Source organism: Equus quagga, chromosome 4, assembly GCF_021613505.1.
Source record: "Equus quagga isolate Etosha38 chromosome 4, UCLA_HA_Equagga_1.0, whole genome shotgun sequence".
In the NCBI taxonomy this organism is placed as follows: domain Eukaryota; kingdom Metazoa; phylum Chordata; class Mammalia; order Perissodactyla; family Equidae; genus Equus; species Equus quagga.
In genome coordinates, this window is record NC_060270.1 from 136,825,530 (window position 1) to 136,842,878 (window position 17,349).

The following is a 17,349-nucleotide window of genomic DNA, read 5'->3' on the forward strand; positions in this document are numbered from 1 at the left end:
CGAGGAGGCGGAGCAGCCCCGCCGCGGCGGCGTCCTCGGCTCCGGGCGGCGGCGCCGGGCCCCGGCGGCCGGGGGCGGACTCGGGGCGGGGGGCGCGCGCGGCGCCGTGCGCTGCGGCTCGGGAGACTTGGGCAAACTTTGAAGGGTAACCGGAGACGCTTGTTGCTCCTCGCCGCAGACGGAGCCGCACCGTTAGGTCGCGGCGGAAGAGGGCAGCCCCCTCGGCGCCCCCGGCCCAGCCAGACGAGTTCGGGCCCCCGGCGGGCGCGCGAGTGCTGGGCGGAGACGGCCCGGCGCCCCCGCAGCGCGGGCACCCCAGCTGCGGCGCCCTCGGCCCCGCGCCGCCCACGGCCCGGCCCCGGCGCCGGGGAGACTCTCATGCGCCGGGCGCGGCGGCGCCTCCCCGGATCCCAGCCTCTCCCGGCTGTCTGGCCGCGCTCCTCGGGCTGAGAGCGTCGCTGCACCCGCGGCCGGCGATGCGGGGTCCCGGCGCGGTCGCGTCGCGCTTGCCCCTGGGCCTGTGCACCCTGGTGCTGGCGCTGCTGGGCGCGCTGCCCGCGGGCGCCAGGGCGCAGCCGTACCACGGCGAGAAGGGCATCTCGGTGCCGGACCACGGCTTCTGCCAGCCCATCTCCATCCCGCTGTGCACGGACATCGCCTACAACCAGACCATCCTGCCCAACCTGCTCGGCCACACGAACCAAGAGGACGCGGGCCTCGAGGTGCACCAGTTCTACCCGCTGGTGAAGGTGCAGTGTTCTCCAGAGCTGCGCTTCTTCCTGTGCTCCATGTACGCGCCCGTGTGCACCGTGCTCGATAAGGCCATCCCGCCGTGCCGCTCTCTGTGCGAGCGGGCCCGCCAGGGCTGCGAGGCGCTCATGAACAAGTTCGGCTTCCAGTGGCCCGAGCGGCTGCGCTGCGAGAACTTCCCGGTGCACGGCGCCGGCGAGATCTGCGTGGGCCAGAACACGTCCGACGGCTCCGGGGGCGCGGGCGGCGGCCCCACCGCCTACCCCACCGCGCCCTACCTGCCCGACCTGCCCTTCACCGCGCTGCCCCCGGGGGCCCCCGACGGCAGGGGCCGCCCCGCCTTCCCCTTCTCGTGCCCCCGCCAGCTCAAGGTGCCCCCCTACCTGGGCTACCGCTTCCTGGGCGAGCGCGACTGCGGCGCCCCGTGCGAACCGGGCCGCGCCAACGGCCTCATGTACTTCAAGGAGGAGGAGAGGCGCTTCGCCCGCCTCTGGGTGGGCGTGTGGTCGGTGCTGTGCTGCGCCTCGACCCTCTTCACCGTGCTCACCTACCTGGTGGACATGCGGCGCTTCAGCTACCCCGAGCGGCCCATCATCTTCCTGTCGGGCTGCTACTTCATGGTGGCCGTGGCGCACGTGGCCGGCTTCCTGCTGGAGGACCGCGCCGTGTGCGTGGAGCGCTTCTCGGACGACGGCTACCGCACGGTGGCGCAGGGCACCAAGAAGGAGGGCTGCACCATCCTCTTCATGGTGCTCTACTTCTTCGGCATGGCCAGTTCCATCTGGTGGGTCATCCTGTCGCTCACTTGGTTCCTGGCGGCCGGCATGAAGTGGGGCCACGAGGCCATCGAGGCCAACTCGCAGTACTTCCACCTGGCCGCGTGGGCGGTGCCCGCCGTCAAGACCATCACCATCCTGGCCATGGGCCAGGTGGACGGGGACCTGCTCAGCGGGGTGTGCTACGTGGGCCTGTCCAGCGTGGACGCGCTGCGGGGCTTCGTGCTGGCGCCTCTGTTCGTCTACCTCTTCATCGGCACGTCCTTCCTGCTGGCCGGCTTCGTGTCGCTCTTCCGCATCCGCACCATCATGAAGCACGACGGCACCAAGACCGAGAAGCTGGAGAAGCTCATGGTGCGCATCGGCGTCTTCAGCGTGCTCTACACCGTGCCGGCCACCATCGTCCTGGCCTGCTACTTCTACGAGCAGGCCTTCCGCGAACACTGGGAGCGCACCTGGCTCCTGCAGACGTGCAAGAGCTACGCGGTGCCCTGCCCGCCCGGCCACTTTCCGCCCATGAGCCCCGACTTCACCGTCTTCATGATCAAGTACTTGATGACCATGATCGTGGGTATCACCACCGGCTTCTGGATCTGGTCCGGCAAGACCCTGCAGTCGTGGCGCCGCTTCTACCACAGACTCAGCCACAGCAGCAAGGGGGAGACTGCGGTATGAGCCCCGGCCCCTCCCCCACCCCTCTTCCCCCACCCCTGGCAGGGGGCGAGGCGCGCCGGGGAAGAACGGCCGGGTGGGGGGCTCGCTTCTGTACCCTGCTCCCCCTCCAACGAGAAGTGACCTGGAAGAGAGGAGGTCTGTCGTTTGCGGGCGAGGGGTGGGTTTGGAAAGGAGGCCTGAGTGGAAAGACGCTTTGGATGAAGAGACTTCTGGCAAAGACTTGCAGGATAGCGAAGATGGTCCTGGTAGCGATGATGTGAAAATCATGCACGGTACGGCCGACCGGGGCCTGTCGAGAAGCGTGAGACCGGCAGGCATTGCCCGGAGTTCTTCCCGGCTCCGGGGCTGGACTGGGACTGCGAGCGATTCCCCTGCTGCAAGACAAGTGGCCTGTCCTCGCTCCTGTGAGGCCGGGGTGAAAGGTACAGCGCTGTCTGCGGCGGCCGCTTTGTTGGGAGAAGGGAGGACCCCCTGCGGTGTCCTTGTCAAGCGGTGGTCAAACCATAATCTCTTTTCACTGGGGCCAAACTGGAGCCCAGATGGGTTAATTTCCAGGGTCAGACATTACAGTCTGTCCTCCCCGGCCCCCTCCTGCCTGTTTTTCCTCCCCCACTCCTTTCAAGTCTTGTAAAATAGGCATTTGGAGGTCTTGGGAGGCCTGCCTCCTGGAATCCTAATGTGAGGGGGTAAAGAGATGAAGACGACACTTCCGGGGTAGGCGAAGGAGACCAGGAGTAGGTATTTCTGCTTTTTAAAAAAATTTTTCTGGGGAAGGCAGGAGGAAGAAAGAAGGGTGTTTTATTTGGTTTAATACCCTGAAAAGAAGTGACTTGTTGCTTTTCACAACAGGAATGCATTTTTCCCCTTGTCTTTGTTGTAAGAGACAAAAGAGGAAACAAGTGTCTCGCTGTGGAAAGGCAGAACTGAAGACAGCAACTGTTAGAGGCGGAGGGCGTGCATCCCAGGTTTCCCTTTGGATGTCAATTTGGTTGAGATAAACATTCCTTTTTAAGGAAACGTGAAGGGCAGTGTGCTTCCGTACCCCTTCCGTCAGAGGTTCTGACTTGGCTGAAGGAAATGCAAGAGGTTTGTTGTGTTTGTTTTAAATAAATTTAATTCGGAACACATGACCTCAGAACACAACAGGCTCTGTTAAAATGTCCAGGGAAATCTTTCCCTTCATTATTTTTCTTCCTATAAACCTGTATTTAGGTTTTCCTTCTATTTTTTTTTTGTCTAATTTGAATCCTTCAAGATAAAGGAAAAGCATAATGCCTTGAACTTCTTAATAAAGAAAAGCTAAACTTTCAAAAAAGTAAAGAAGCATTTTGTCCTGTTTTCTTAGTTCTATAAATCGTTGATAAAACGTCACGCGTGTGCTGCCCCTGTCTTTGTGTGGCTGGGTGGGGAGGTGACCTGCAGAAAGATGGCCAGTGAGGACGCTGGTTTAAAGCACAGGCCCCGTTTTAAGGAAAGTCATTGAAAGAAGGCGCACTTCAAAGTAACCCTGCAGTTCTTTGAAACGCACTTGATGACTTAAATTTTTTAATCTTAAATCGTGTCCTTTTTTCCCAGTAACAGAACTCTGATTCTTTTGCATAGTGGTCTAAAGCTGAGCAGAGAATCGTGGGAGCTAACCTTCCTCCACCTTTGACACCAGCCTCCAATCTTGCAACACTATCCTATTTCTCAAAACAGTTGTTGAATCATAGAGGGTACTGTCAGGAGTACAAGTTACTTTGTACCTGTAATGTTCAGTTGAGTGGAGCTGCTTTTTAAATTAAAACATTGACCTTGTGTTTCTTAAACCTCCCAAACTGTCTCATTTGTCAGATTTTCTAAACTCCCACTACACAGTTTTTGGCAACTTTTGTGTTGTATCTCTTGCATGTGAAATTTGTAAGATAGAGACAAGTGCAGTATGTATATTTTGTAAATCTCCTTTTTTTTGTAAGAAAATATATATTGTATTTATACATTTTTACTTTGGATTTTTGTTTTGTTTTGCCTTTTAAAGTCTACAAGGAAGCCCCACTTTATCACATGTACAGATCACAAATAAATTTTTTTTTAAATACAACGTGAATGTTTATTTAGTTTATGGTCCTTATATGTCATTAAGCCAAAGAGCAGAACTTTGTGTTATGGAAAGAAGAAGGTACAGAGGGACCCCATTCGATGTGTGCCTCACAGAGGAAGATGTTAGACATGATGGAGGTCTTTTTTTCCCTTGCCTTTTCAAATAGAGTGTAATGAATGCCTTAACTGTCCTTTAATTTGTTTTCTGTTGTTGCTGCTTCCTGCGTCCCTCCACGCCACCCCACCACACGCACTGTTAAGCCTTTAACCATCCGCTTTGGATAACTTACTGAAGGTACAGAATAAGCATCTCTTTTAGAGAGGCGCTATCTGATCCGTGTTTTTACTACCCTTCGGAGATGAAGTCCATATTTGAAAGATGACTAGAAGATATTTTTGGTCTGCTTTTCTGGTGATGTTTTCCTTGGGAAGAGTTCAGTGAATTTTTTGAACTGATTGGTGTTTTTGAATTCTAATGCCCTTTTATCTACATCGTTAATACATAAATCCTTTGGGTTCAGGTGGCTGGGAGAGTCAGTAGATGATTCCAGTTGGTAGCAGAGGCCTTGCATATGGAGCCTCCTCAGCTGTGGGCTTCACTCCGCCTTGTGGGTCAATTGAACCAGAGGTCAAGTGATTCCCGAGGTGGCAGAGGTGGCAGTGACTCGGCAGCTCCGGCAGGAATGGCCTGCACGCCTGACCCGAGGACGGCCTCAGAAGCCACCGGAGCTCTTCTTTCCTCTGGTGGGAGAGGCTAACTTTGGAATCAGATTAGACTGAGAAGCCTTCCTATCCAGGCACTTGGATATTAAAGCGCCCCTCAGGGAAGTGATAAAGGCATTCTAAATACTCCAATTCCAAGCTTCCCCAGCTTTTCTTTTTTACTCGCCTCTCCTCTTGAATTCGGGGGCCTGTTTCCCGGTGTTTCATAGTAGAGGGCCCGTTCTCAAGTGGCTGTCGAGGCCCAAGAGCAGACTAGATGCTGTTTCTCCTGCCCTGTTTTGGCTCTGAGTTTCTGTACTTAGAAAGCTCAACCGAAACAGTTCGGTTTTTGTTTTAAGTAACAGGCTCACACTCGTGGCTGGTGTATTTGACAGACACCCGGAATGAAAACCAGTGACAGACAGTCCTCCCCAGGAGGAGGAAGCCGCCACAGTGCAAAGCTGTGCAAAGCAGCTTTAGGATGCTCCTGGGTTTTGAACATCGCTGAGTGTGCGGTCATCTGGACCTGTGAAGGTTTGGGCGTCAAGGAAGGAAAAAAAGCAACTGCAAGTCTCTTAAGGTTTATCCAGTTTTTGCTCATAAAATGACACCTTTTAGGTTAAAGCATGCCTCTCTTAACACCACTCTTAATACCGCCTGTTGAGAATGTTTGCTTTCAGAGTAGATGGAAGGCTCCCAACGGGGTTTTTTGCTCACAAATTAACTGCTAAAGGCACTTAGACCCTTCTGTGGGAGAGCTATGTGTCTGCTCCTATAAATGTGTCCCCTTCCTCTTGTCAGCGAGGCCTGTCCTTCAGGGTTCTCAAAGATTGAAGAGCGTTGGGTCTTTAGTGAGGGAACAAAGACTGTGTATGAATAAATTACTACCTGCTTTTTTTGTAAGCAAAGATAAAAGTGCTCCGTTTAATCCCTTTCACATTGTGGTGTGTCCTTCCTTACGCAGTCGATTCTTACCTAAGAATTTCAGAATCTCAGGGATTTTGAAGGAGGTGCATCTTAGAAGAATATGTGAGGGAGAATGTTTGTAAAAGGGCGTGTGTAGAGTTTTAAGAAAAACATTGGCAGGAGTTTGGTGTTAATCCCTAGATAAGGAGCAGAAACACTTGTGAAAATTTTCTGCAGTTTATAAAACAAAATTAGTCTACACAATGACCCCACACAACACCTAATCTTTTTAAGTAGGTATGTAAGAAATCTTGCCAAGAAATAAATGTCCTGTTGATAACATTTTACCATTAAAGAAAAAATAGAATTTTTTTAAATGTGCCTCATAGAAAATAGTGATATTAAAATTCTCTGAGAAGAACTATAGAGTTGTAACAGCTGTAGGTTTGAGCCCTGTAATTATACTGGGAAATTCTCTTCTAACTCTCTCATCTTTAATTTCACTCAAGAGGCAGGTGGCTATTTATAGATGGTATATTTTTATATATGCATATGTGGACGGTGAGTAACAGTCTACAGGGCTCCAGGAAATCCTAGAAGGGACCAAAAGCAGTCCAATGTGGACTTAACAATTCATAGATCTGTTCCCTTTTTCTCTTATTTCACCCTTAGTACCATTAGACTGATTTTGTAAAACTTGGTTCTTCAACTCTTACTTTCCAGTTTGTAACATTTCTTCTGTCTGAATCTGTATTCCTCACATTTCAAACAAAACTGAACTAGTAAAAGGGTACCGTTAAAATGTCAGGTTTCTGGTAAACACAGATTGTGCCTCTTATTCTCCTTGGTTGTAAAAAAAAAGTTCAGTCACTTGGAATTTTCTCAGTTAGTACACGGTGGAAAAAAGGAAGTTTGACGAAGATGATGGTAGTTTATTGTAAGTGATCCAGTTCAAGAAGGACTGATGAGTAGCCACCGCATAGAAGGTATTGTGACGGGGACTATAGGGGTTACAGATGAAGGTAGGGAGGACACCGTCCACCTGAAATGGCTGGGAGCATAGTTCGGGGGGAGGAGTGTATCCCCAAGGAGGAATGAGCAGCTAATTGTGTTTCTAGACAGAACTTGGCAAGTGGCACAAGTGCTATTTGGAATACTATCGCTTGACATTTGGTGGCATTTAGTGTTTTAAGAGCTGCTTTCACATTCATTATTTGACTTTATCCTCACAATTATCATCAGAGCCCTGTAATGTGGAATAATTCCCATTTTAAAGATGGAGAAGGTGAGAGGCTCTGTGAGGTGAAGTGACACAGGAAGAGGAAGGAACCCACCTCACGCCCCCAGATTCCAGCTCAGGGCTCTTTCTGTAATACACCACCAGCCTCTCAGGGGAAGCGCTGGGAGGTTCAGTGGTGGGCCTGGCCCTTTGAATGGTGGAGGGGGGCGTCCAGCAAGAATGCATTTCTCAAGACTACGGATTATGTGATCCTCTGCAATTCGTGTGCTCTTAGATTGGTTCCCTCACCTCCGAGGGCCTTGCTTGCCCCATCTGCTGAAGGTGGCACCTGACACGAAGGCCTTCATCCAGCATCCTGCAATTCAAGGCAGCCAGTGTGAAGTACAACTGGCCCGTCCATTTGCAGATCACCCACGGCTGTTTTGAAATCCCTGACTGGTTGTTTTTCACTCCTATAGGCCAGTGTGTCCCACTTCTCAGCCAACCAAGCCAGTATGTAGTCAGTGAAAGAAAATGAGTTTCACGTGGTCCTTTGCAAGCCCAATTCAAAAAGTAAAATCATTACTCTGCTACAGTAACTGGCTGCTCCTCACTCCTTTTTTTTCTTTTAAGGCTGGAACCTGAGCTAACATCCGTTGCCAATCTTCTTTTTTTCCTTTCTTCTTCTCCCCAGAGCCCCGCCCCCCTTTCGCCCCCACTGTACGCAGTAGTATATTCCAGTTGTAGGTCCTTCTGGTTGTGCTGTGTAGGACGCTGCCTCAGAGTGGCCTGACTGAGCGGAGCTAGGTCTGTGCCCGGGAGCTGAACAGGCGGAACCCTGGGCCGCTGAAGCCGAGTGCATGAACTTAACCACTCGGCCACAGGCCGCCCCTCATTCCTCTTCATTAGCAATTGCATCCCCCCATCTTCAGCTCGCCTTCCTCAATAGCTAAGGGGTTCTATTGCGTGGGATCTTCTTGGTTTCTCCCGAAGACCGTGTCTATATCACAGCCGGGCTGGCTGCAGTCTCGTTAGCTTAGCATTCCCATTGCTCGGCATTTCACAGCCGGATCAACATCTTACGTGGCTGATATAACAGGACAGAGGCTTCGGGTTCTGATCAGTTATACCCAGGCAAAAACTTAAATGCTCCTCTAGGTCGTTGTCCCTAAAGCCTCTTTCAGAAGACTTCAAACTAACAAAATAAAGTTGACGCTATTGTGAGGGGTTTGGCGTGCTTGAGCTGGGGTCTACTTCACTTTGCGGGGACCTTTCAGGGAGCTCAAGCCCACCTCTTTTGTTATTTGGCTTCCTTTAATGCTCCACACCTGCCAATCTCTGTGTGTGGCTTGGCCGTGGCATCAGATTCACCTTAGAGTTTAAGAGGTGATCTCCGAGAGATGGGCACAGCAGGAGCAAGAAAAAGCATTTAGGAGCCAGATACAAAGGGGGCAGGGAGGGAGGAGATAAAGTTCCGGGCTGTCCATGAACGAAAACAAGCTGTTCGGATGATCCAGGTAAGACAACAACCTAGTTCTACTCACCCTAGAAAATGTGGTCCCCAGACTTCTGCTCAGCCTTGCAGATTCTAGAGAACTATTCAATCGAAGGGAAAAGCATCTTGGGGAGGGCATGGCAGGACAGGGAACAAGAAATACAGGACCGACAATGAAAGATGGGCAGAATAACACAGCACCAGCTAGATCTTTTAATTTCTAAAGGAAAGCAAACGGCTTGTAGCGTTTAGTTCCAGTTTCCGGATCTGGGATAGCTGGAAGGAGAGATGGGTGGCAGCTGGTCCCTGAGGCGCTTTTTGTATCAGATGTAAAGAACAAGTCCTCAAGCTAAAATCATGAATTATCTTCAGCACCAACAAATTGTTTCTTGAGGACCTCGGACATGGCAGGTACCATGCTGGGCCCTGGGTTTAGCACCCTGGCTTCTGGAACTTGTTATCCTGGGTCTTAGCCAGAGTTAAGCACTCAGTCCTCACCTCATTAATTTCCAGACCAGCTGCTTGAGTGGGGAGCAGACCAGAACCACCATCCTTTGTGTCTACAAACTAGCTTCCTCCCCATGGTCCTAAAGTACCAACAACAAATGGGTAGCGCTACCTTGATCACATTCTGAAGATGGAAATCAGTGAGGCTCAAAGCAGCTTGTTGAGTGTCACAGGTCAGCACAGGTCAGGCTCCAGTGAAGGGTCCCCGGGGGTCTCCCGAAGACTCTGAATCTGGCCATCTTCCCCCAGAGCAGTGCGCTTTGAAAATATGATGTGGCCGGAAGGAGAGAGACCTAAGAGGGACGGGAGAGCAACCGGTGACTTGGACCAGCCTTGTGAAGGGAGCGTGATCCTACAAACATGCTGCCAAGAGCAGGGAAGATTGGCTCTTCGTCCGTTGTTGATAATGATCATTATCTTAGTAATTGATAAGATTTATTGAGCACTGACTATATACTAAGCTCTGGGTACACTATAGCGTAGTAGTTAACCCACATGAAGCCACTGGTAGCCACAGTAGTTGGCATCTAATAAGTGATCAATAAACATCAGATTATTATGATTAATATGTAATTATCTCATTTGCTCTTCACAACAACAGTGCAAGGTAGGTGTCATTAGTCCTCACTTCACACATAAGGACCCTCAGGCTCTGAAAGGTGAGCTGCAGAGCAGCAAAATTGGCCATCGCCCATGCCCCTGCCCACCAGGCTACAAATACTGCCTGAGGCCCTAGTGTCTTCGATTCTCTATTTTTTTTTTTTTATTATTTTTTTGGAAGATTAGCCCTGAGCTAACATCTGCTGGCAATCCTCCTCTTTTTGCTGAGGAAGACTGGCTCTGAGCTAACATCCGTGCCCATCTTCCTCTGCTTTATATGTGGGACGCCTACCACACCTGACTTGCCAAGTGGTACCATGTCCACACCCGGGATCTGAACCAGTGAATCCCGGGCTGCCGAAGCGGAACCTTGCGTACTTAACCGCTTTACCACCAGGCTGGCCCGTATTATTCTTTTTAATTGAACCCAGGATTGAAGGGAGAATAAGTGAGTAAAATAATTCACATTAGGACAGAATGGAGTTGAGGAGGGCGTTTTCCCTGCTAGTCCCAGGAAGCACTTTTTTTTTCAAGAAACAGAAGCTTCGTAAATGCTGCTTAAATTCTGGAGGCTGGATGCTCCCCGCTGAGGCTCAGGGGCCTGGCAGCAGAATAAGCCTGAGGAAGTGCGTCCCCGCCCCTCCAGAGGCCTCCTCCCGGTTGGCTTCCACGCTGCCCACCCCAGCCTGAGGGCTGGACAGGGACAGTGGGAAGCCACGCTCCTGGGCTCCTGGCCGGGCAGGAGTCAGCGAACCAGCTCACGAGGAAAGCAAACCCTGGCACTGCGGCAGCTGCCTCCCTAAAGCCTATTGGGAGAATCGCAAGACCCGTCCCAGCATTATCACATACGTCTTATCAGTATCATCCTAATGAAATGATAACATGGTAGCTGTCCTTTAATAAGTGCTTACCGCGTGCGTGTATAGTGTAAGTGCTCACTACACACTTCTATGTGAAGCACTTATAGTAACTCATTTAATCCATATGACATTATGAGACGGAAATCATTGCTATTCTCATTTTACAGGTTCTCAATACGGAATTCTGGAATCGCACTGGGCATTAGAGTTGGACATGAGCTCAAGAGAGAGCTTGTGCAGGCATCCTAGCAAAAAGACCCTAGCATTACCCCCAGTTTACAGAAGGAGCAACTGAGGCACAGAGAATTGATCTGGGCTGTAAGGACATGGAAAGGGAAATATTTTAGGTCTACTTCCCACTGGAGTGCTCTTTAACAAACAGGAAACGATTTTGGGGAAAGAGTGAAAACAATTCCAGAGAACAGGGTTAAATTCCTCTTGCCTTCCACCCCTGGCTCCAGGAAGTTTGAATTCTGAAGGCAACACTGTTGTTGTTGTTGTTGTTGTGTCTTAACAAGAAAACACACATGACATAATTTCATGAGTTGCGACAACAACAAATCCAGTGCATTTGCAGAGAAAGAGGTGGGGTGTTGCCTCTCTGCTGATGTGAATTTCAGGGGGAACAGCGTCTTGCACTTTGAGCCATGGCACCGCTCTTCCACATTTCCACAGGCTGACAACATTTGCCAGCAGGATAACTGGATCTCCGACAGGACGAAGGGTCCAGTCATGGGGGACTTCACAGCAGAAAATGGTAAATAAGAAACTCAAAAGGTTTTACCCAGTACAACCATCTGCTAATCTGCTCGCTAAAGCCTAATGTTAGTTATCTGGGCTGGGGATCTAGAGCCAATTCTTTAGTTTATGGGCCTAGATGAGCTTTAGGTTGCTTAGAAATTATCGATTCTCACAGAAAGTCAAGTCATGCATAAAAGAGACAAAAGGCTGGTAGTGTGCACACATACGTGTGTATATGTGTGTGCAGGGGGTATGTATGCATGTGTGTGTGCAGACTATTTTAAATGAAAGGGGTCTTGGGTGTGTGAGATAGTTCAAATTGGGCTTTGATCTAAAGGCAGGCAGCCTTAAGGAGGAGAGTCTAAATGTTAAGACCTTTTTTATTTAATCTCTTATTAAAGACTCTGTCTTATGAGCACCTCTCTCTCTGCCTTTGTCTCTCTCCTCCGTCCTCATGGTTAACACTGAAACACCGTACTCAGAGCTACATTTCTCGCTGTTCACTTCTGGGTCTCATTCCTTCAGGGTTGACACGGATGTCATCTGACACCCTTGCATAAAGACACATGCCAGCCTGAAAGGAGACTGTTCAGTTTTTAGCAGAGAAGAGTCCATTCTCAGGATGATTCATTGCATTTTCATCACCATTTGCACTTAGCATTTCCAAGGAATTAAATTTGTAAATAATACGCTTTTATAGGAAAAAGTCAATGCCATATTAATTCCTCTCCAGTACTTCCAGCTTCCAGCATAGCATGTATCTGCTGGTGCTTCTTGCAGCATTGTTCAAAAGCCAAATGGCTTGGTAAACTTAGAAATGGAGTGAGCCCCAGAAAATGAGAACAAATGTTTCAAACCCAACCATCCTCTCACAGCATACGAAAGTTTCATTTTACTGTTAGCACAAGTGGCTGACAACAAAGAAGGCTACAGAGTAAACTTTCAAATTCTCCATTCTGGTCCACGGGGTCCACTGGGGGAGCTCCCTCTACAAAAGTGGATTCGTGTTTCACTCAAGGTGGGAATCTATTTCACTGTGAGAGTTAAGTGAAACAGCAAGGAAATTCAGTTAGTTCATCTCTGATGAGAGGAAGGTGACATACAATGCCTCCATTCACCTAGTGGTTTTTGGTCTACAGGTTGTACAAAATGTTTACTCCAGATTACTAAGTCCCCTTTCAGTGCACACCGCCACTATTGTATATTTATAACTGCTCTGTGCTTGTCTCTCAGGATTGCTCAAATCTGTCTGAGCAGTTAAAGTGGCCACTGAAAAAAATCTAAATGCGATCTCTACTGTCCACCCAGAATGCTACCTGGATGGCCTTTTCTTATTTTTAAGTTATAAAACACAATTTTCTTCCTGTCAGAACACAAAGTTTGGACTCTGCTTATGAACAGAAAGACTCAACAGGTTCCGCCTCCAAAACAGTTACTGCATGTGCAAGAATAAACATTACTGTGTCTCTTAATCCTGGACGTTTGATTTTTAAACTGAAAGAGTTTAACCCACGGTTAGCCTTTTGCATAGGACCAGCCTTCAAGAAAAATTAGAGTGGAGCTAGCCTCATTTTCCTCGGGGACACTTCTTTTAACCTAGAGATCTTTCCTACCTGTCACTCTGAACCGAGGAAAAGGAAACACGGAGATGGAATGCGTTTAAAAAAAAAAAAAAAGGATCAAAGGGAGAAGAAAGGGGAGAGAGAGAGAAGAGAGAGTTCTGAACACAGCTCTGCTTCTGAGCCCCTGACACCTCGATTCAATCATTCCTTTGACAACTATTAATTGACTTGCCGTCATTCCTCTCATTCCCTGAACCCAGAGTTATAATAACTGGTAACATTAATTGAGAGGTTTGATGTACCAGGCTCATGTGCAGAGTGTGCAAAGCACTCCACACACCTTACCTCGTTTGATTCTCTCAACAGCTGTCTGAGATAGATACTACTGTCCCCATTTTAAAGATGAGGAAAGCTGAGACACCAAGACCCCTCGATTCCCATACTGTGCCACTTCCCTCCTCCTGCTTTGTTTTCCAACTCTGACTACTGACTTGTTAGTATCCATAGAATTGACTGTTGAAATATCACTAAAACTGTGATCAGCTTTTCTTGAAACTGTGAAATACATTTATTCCAAGTCATGTGTTACTTATTAGCAGGGAATTAGACCCTGCTCTTGCGTGATCTACGTTTAATGACTTCACCTCACAGGATGTGGTGTCCCAGGAGGACCACGGTCACCAGTGGGGGAGCTGATAGACTGGTGGAGCCAAAGTGGGTTTGGATTTAGCTCATCTTATTGTGTTTTTACACGAAAGGGGTTGCAGGGGAGCCTGATAAGCCTCCAGGGCAAAGCGACTCCAGAAGGTCACTTTGGAAGGTCGCTCCATCTGGACCCGAGTCCAGATGACTCACTGCATGTGCTCCTCAAGTGTTCACCCTGTGTCCGGTCTCCAAACTCCCTCTGAAGATGAGGGATTTGAGAGATAACGCTGGGTTCCCTAAGGAGTTTGGGAGTTGTTTGGAAAAGATGAGTTAATGGCTTCCTCCAAGAAAGAAAAAAATCATGACTGTTATTCCAGTTTGGGGAAATCACTTCAACTCAGTTGTTGAGTGCATGGTGCTAAGATGGTCAAGGGACACAAGAATGTCTCACAGCCAACCCCACCCCACCCACAGCCTGAGACAACCCTTTTCCTTTCCAGGGGCATCCTGGGTAAGTGAGTGTGGACATTTAAAAGCCCATCCATCAGCACTGTTGGAAGAATAAGGCAAAGTAGGCGTCTCTCTATCAGAGAGCCAGTCCTTGTAGCTCCCTCTAGGGACCTGCCTCAGAGAAGGGGCGCGGTTACAAGGGAAATATTGCCTCTTTATGGTTGTCAGGAGTGGGTGTGCTCTGCTGCCTTCCCCTGCAGTCCTGCAGGCTCTTGGTGTTTAAGAGGCACTGTAGACAGCCAGGACAAGGTCAACGGTTTGAGATCCAACAGCTGGTGCTATATATTTTACTCTGTCAGCAACTGCAATTTATCCCGGGCTCTGTCCTCTCCCTTAACCCCTCCAATCAGCCAACCAGCTTGGATTTGGTTCCTCCCCATGGCCACCATCTCTTGCTTAGATCACTATAATGGTCCCCTAACTGGCCTACCTGCCTCCATTTTGGTCCCTCTCCAATTCATCCTCACCCTGTGCAGCTATGACTGTCTCTTCCTTGTTTAAAGCCTTAAGCACAGCATACGAGGCCTTCCACGCTCTCTGCCCAGCTCTCCGCCGCCACCTCCCGCCATCCTTGCTCCGTGGAGAATATCTGGTAATGTTGCTCTCTTTATACTTGCCCCACGTACTCATGTATCAAACGAGTTCATTTTTTGGTGAAAGGGAGAATTTGTAGCTGTGCTGACCACTGAAAGCTAATCAAGCCCCTTAGTGGATGTGCTCCAGCTCTCTCACTCCCTGCAAAAATGGACAGGAGTATAGATCCAGAAGAAAATCAGAGTGAGGCCTAGATCATCACCTTGGGACCCTCCTATATCACCCCAGGACAACTAAAGAAATCCCAAGAAGAAGGAGTGCTACTGGACTAAAAAAAATCAAAGGAGATCATTAAGTATTGTGAGTGCCTGGAGAGCAGCGGTCTGTCTCATATTTAATCTCTGGCGCTCAGCAGAGTATTCAGTACATAGAGACGTTCAGTGTACTGGTTGGATAGTCCCCCCACATTCATGTCCTTCCTGGGACATCTGAATGTGACCTTATTGGGAAACAGGGTCCTTGCAGATGTAGGTAGTTAAATTAAGATGAGGTCACACTGGAGTAGAGCGGGCCCTTAACCAATATCACAGTTGTCCACACAGGGAGAACGCCGTGTGATGGCAGAGGCAGAGAGTGGGGTGATGTGTCTACAAGGCAAGAAAGCCAGGGACTGTGGGCGGCTCCAGAAGCTGCAGGAGGCAGGAAGTTTCCTCCTCTGGAGATTTCAGAGACAGTGTGGTCTTGTTGAAACTTTATTTCAGACGCCTGGCCTCCAGAACTGCAGGAGAATAATTTCTGTGGCTTTGAGCCACCCAGTTTGCGATGCTTTCTTCTGGCAGCCCTAGGGAGGGAGCTACTCAGTGAACGCTGGGTACACAGATAGAAGAATAATTCAGTGGATCGTGTGCGGGAAATTATTTAGAGCCAGAGAAAGTATTGGCACCCTTAGAAATATGATTTATAGGTTGTCAGCCAAATTCAATTTCTCCTGCCCCAGGACCCCATCACTAGGTTGGAGCTGAACTATAGTTGGGATCCCAAGTACAAGTTTTGCTGTAGACTGGCTCCAAGACCCCACCAGAGCCAGAGAACAAAACCAAGAACCCAGAGGTTCTTCTCAAGGAATCATAGATCCTTTTGAAAATCTGATGGAAACCATGGGCTCTGTCCCCAGAAAAATTCAAGTGTGATCATACATGCCCAAGATTGCAGACAATTTCCTCCTTCCTCCCCAAACCCACTGAACCAAGATGAGGAACTCCTGAGATAGAAGGTACACGTAGAATATTTAGGATTTTTCACCAATTCTTTGGCCACACTGAAAGCAAAGAAAAGCAATGGAGTTTTTTCTCTTTTTTAAATTAGGCCCTGCCAAATCATGAGGGTCCCATCATTTAGAACGGGCGTCCGTGGGGCCGGCCCAGTGGCGCAGCAGTTAAGTGCGTACATTCTGCTTCGGTGGCCCAGGTTCGCCAGTTTGGATCCCAGGTGTGGACATGGCACCACTTGGCAAGCCATGATGTGGTAGGCGTCCCATGTATAAAGTAGAGGAGGATGGGCACGGATGTTAGCTCAGGGCCAGTCTTCCCCAGCAAAAAGAGGAGGATTGGCAGCAGATGTTAGCTCAGGGCTAATCTTCCTCAAAAAAAAAAAAAAAAATGAGCGTCGTGGCTCACGTAAGAGTGACAAGGGAATGGGAGAGCAGCCAGCCTGGAAACAGAGACCTGAATTCCAAATCCAGCTTTACCCTTTAGTTCTTTTGTTCTTTCTCTCTTCTGTTCACTCCTAGCCTCAGTGAAATGTGGATGCTTTTAGGGTCAGAGGACAGGTTAATGAGATAATGCTGGTAAAGCACTTTGCCCCCAGGAAAAGGCTCGTGTGTAAACACGAGATATTATTAGACATTATCAAACTGCAGCCCCGCCGGCATCGACCCAGCCTGTGCTGAGTCCTCTTTCTTATCGGCTGTTGGCCAAACTGGGCTCTTTCTCTAAGGCAGAGTGTGTGGGAGGTCTCCTGCCAGCTGGTGTTGGGGACTCTGATAAGTGGCCCCTATCACCCCCCCTTGAGCAGTGCAAACAGATCATTTGACTACATCTGATTAAAGGCTCATCCTTTACCAACAGTTAGCCCCAAATCTCTTTACATGCAGCCATATTAAAGCAATAATCTTTAGGGCATTCTTCCTTTTCTATGTGTGTTAACCTCAATGCAAATTATTCAAATATATCAACAGGAAAACAAATCTTATTTGATGTGTGGCGGCTGTGCTTTTTTTATTACCTCTTAGAAGTGATTACATAGAATTTACTCCTTTTATTTCTGCTGTTCTTGGCCAATTTGAAAAACAGAGAAAAACATGTTGACCACTGGTTTCAGAGACATTGGGTTTAGAACTTATTCAATGTAACAAAAAGAAAAGAATAATTTCTACAATTATTAAATTACAGTCAAACATAAATGTTTCAAACTAACATTTTTTATCCTCTCCCCAAAATGGCAGAAAACAAAAACAAAGCAATTGCTTGAGTTGCATGGGAATTTGTTTTAAAAAAATCTCAAGGGAGCTTTGTTCATCATCAGAATTGACAAGGACATAGTGAACTGAGAGAAACTTAAAATGACAACAGTAATTTTCATCAACGTGAAGATGACAGAATCTTAACTCAGGCCCTTAAGAAAACCCGCTACAAAGGAAAGCAAGTTCGCCAACAATTAGCCACTCCTCACGCACATACACTAAGCGCCCCTGACATCAGACGACACTGGCCAGCGCTCTGCATTGGTT

At 48.8% G+C, this 17,349-nt stretch overlaps 1 protein-coding gene across 1 annotated transcript; it reads left to right on the top strand.

Moving 5' to 3' along the window:
* The first annotated feature begins 336 nt into the window (after positions 1-336).
* FZD7 (frizzled class receptor 7) lies at positions 337-2,341 on the top strand. The gene has a single exon (XM_046659294.1). It carries the CDS (start codon positions 477-479, stop codon positions 2,199-2,201), a length of 1,725 nt encoding a protein of 574 aa, XP_046515250.1. The 5' UTR covers positions 337-476; the 3' UTR covers positions 2,202-2,341.
* Positions 2,342-17,349: the final 15,008 nt, after the last annotated feature.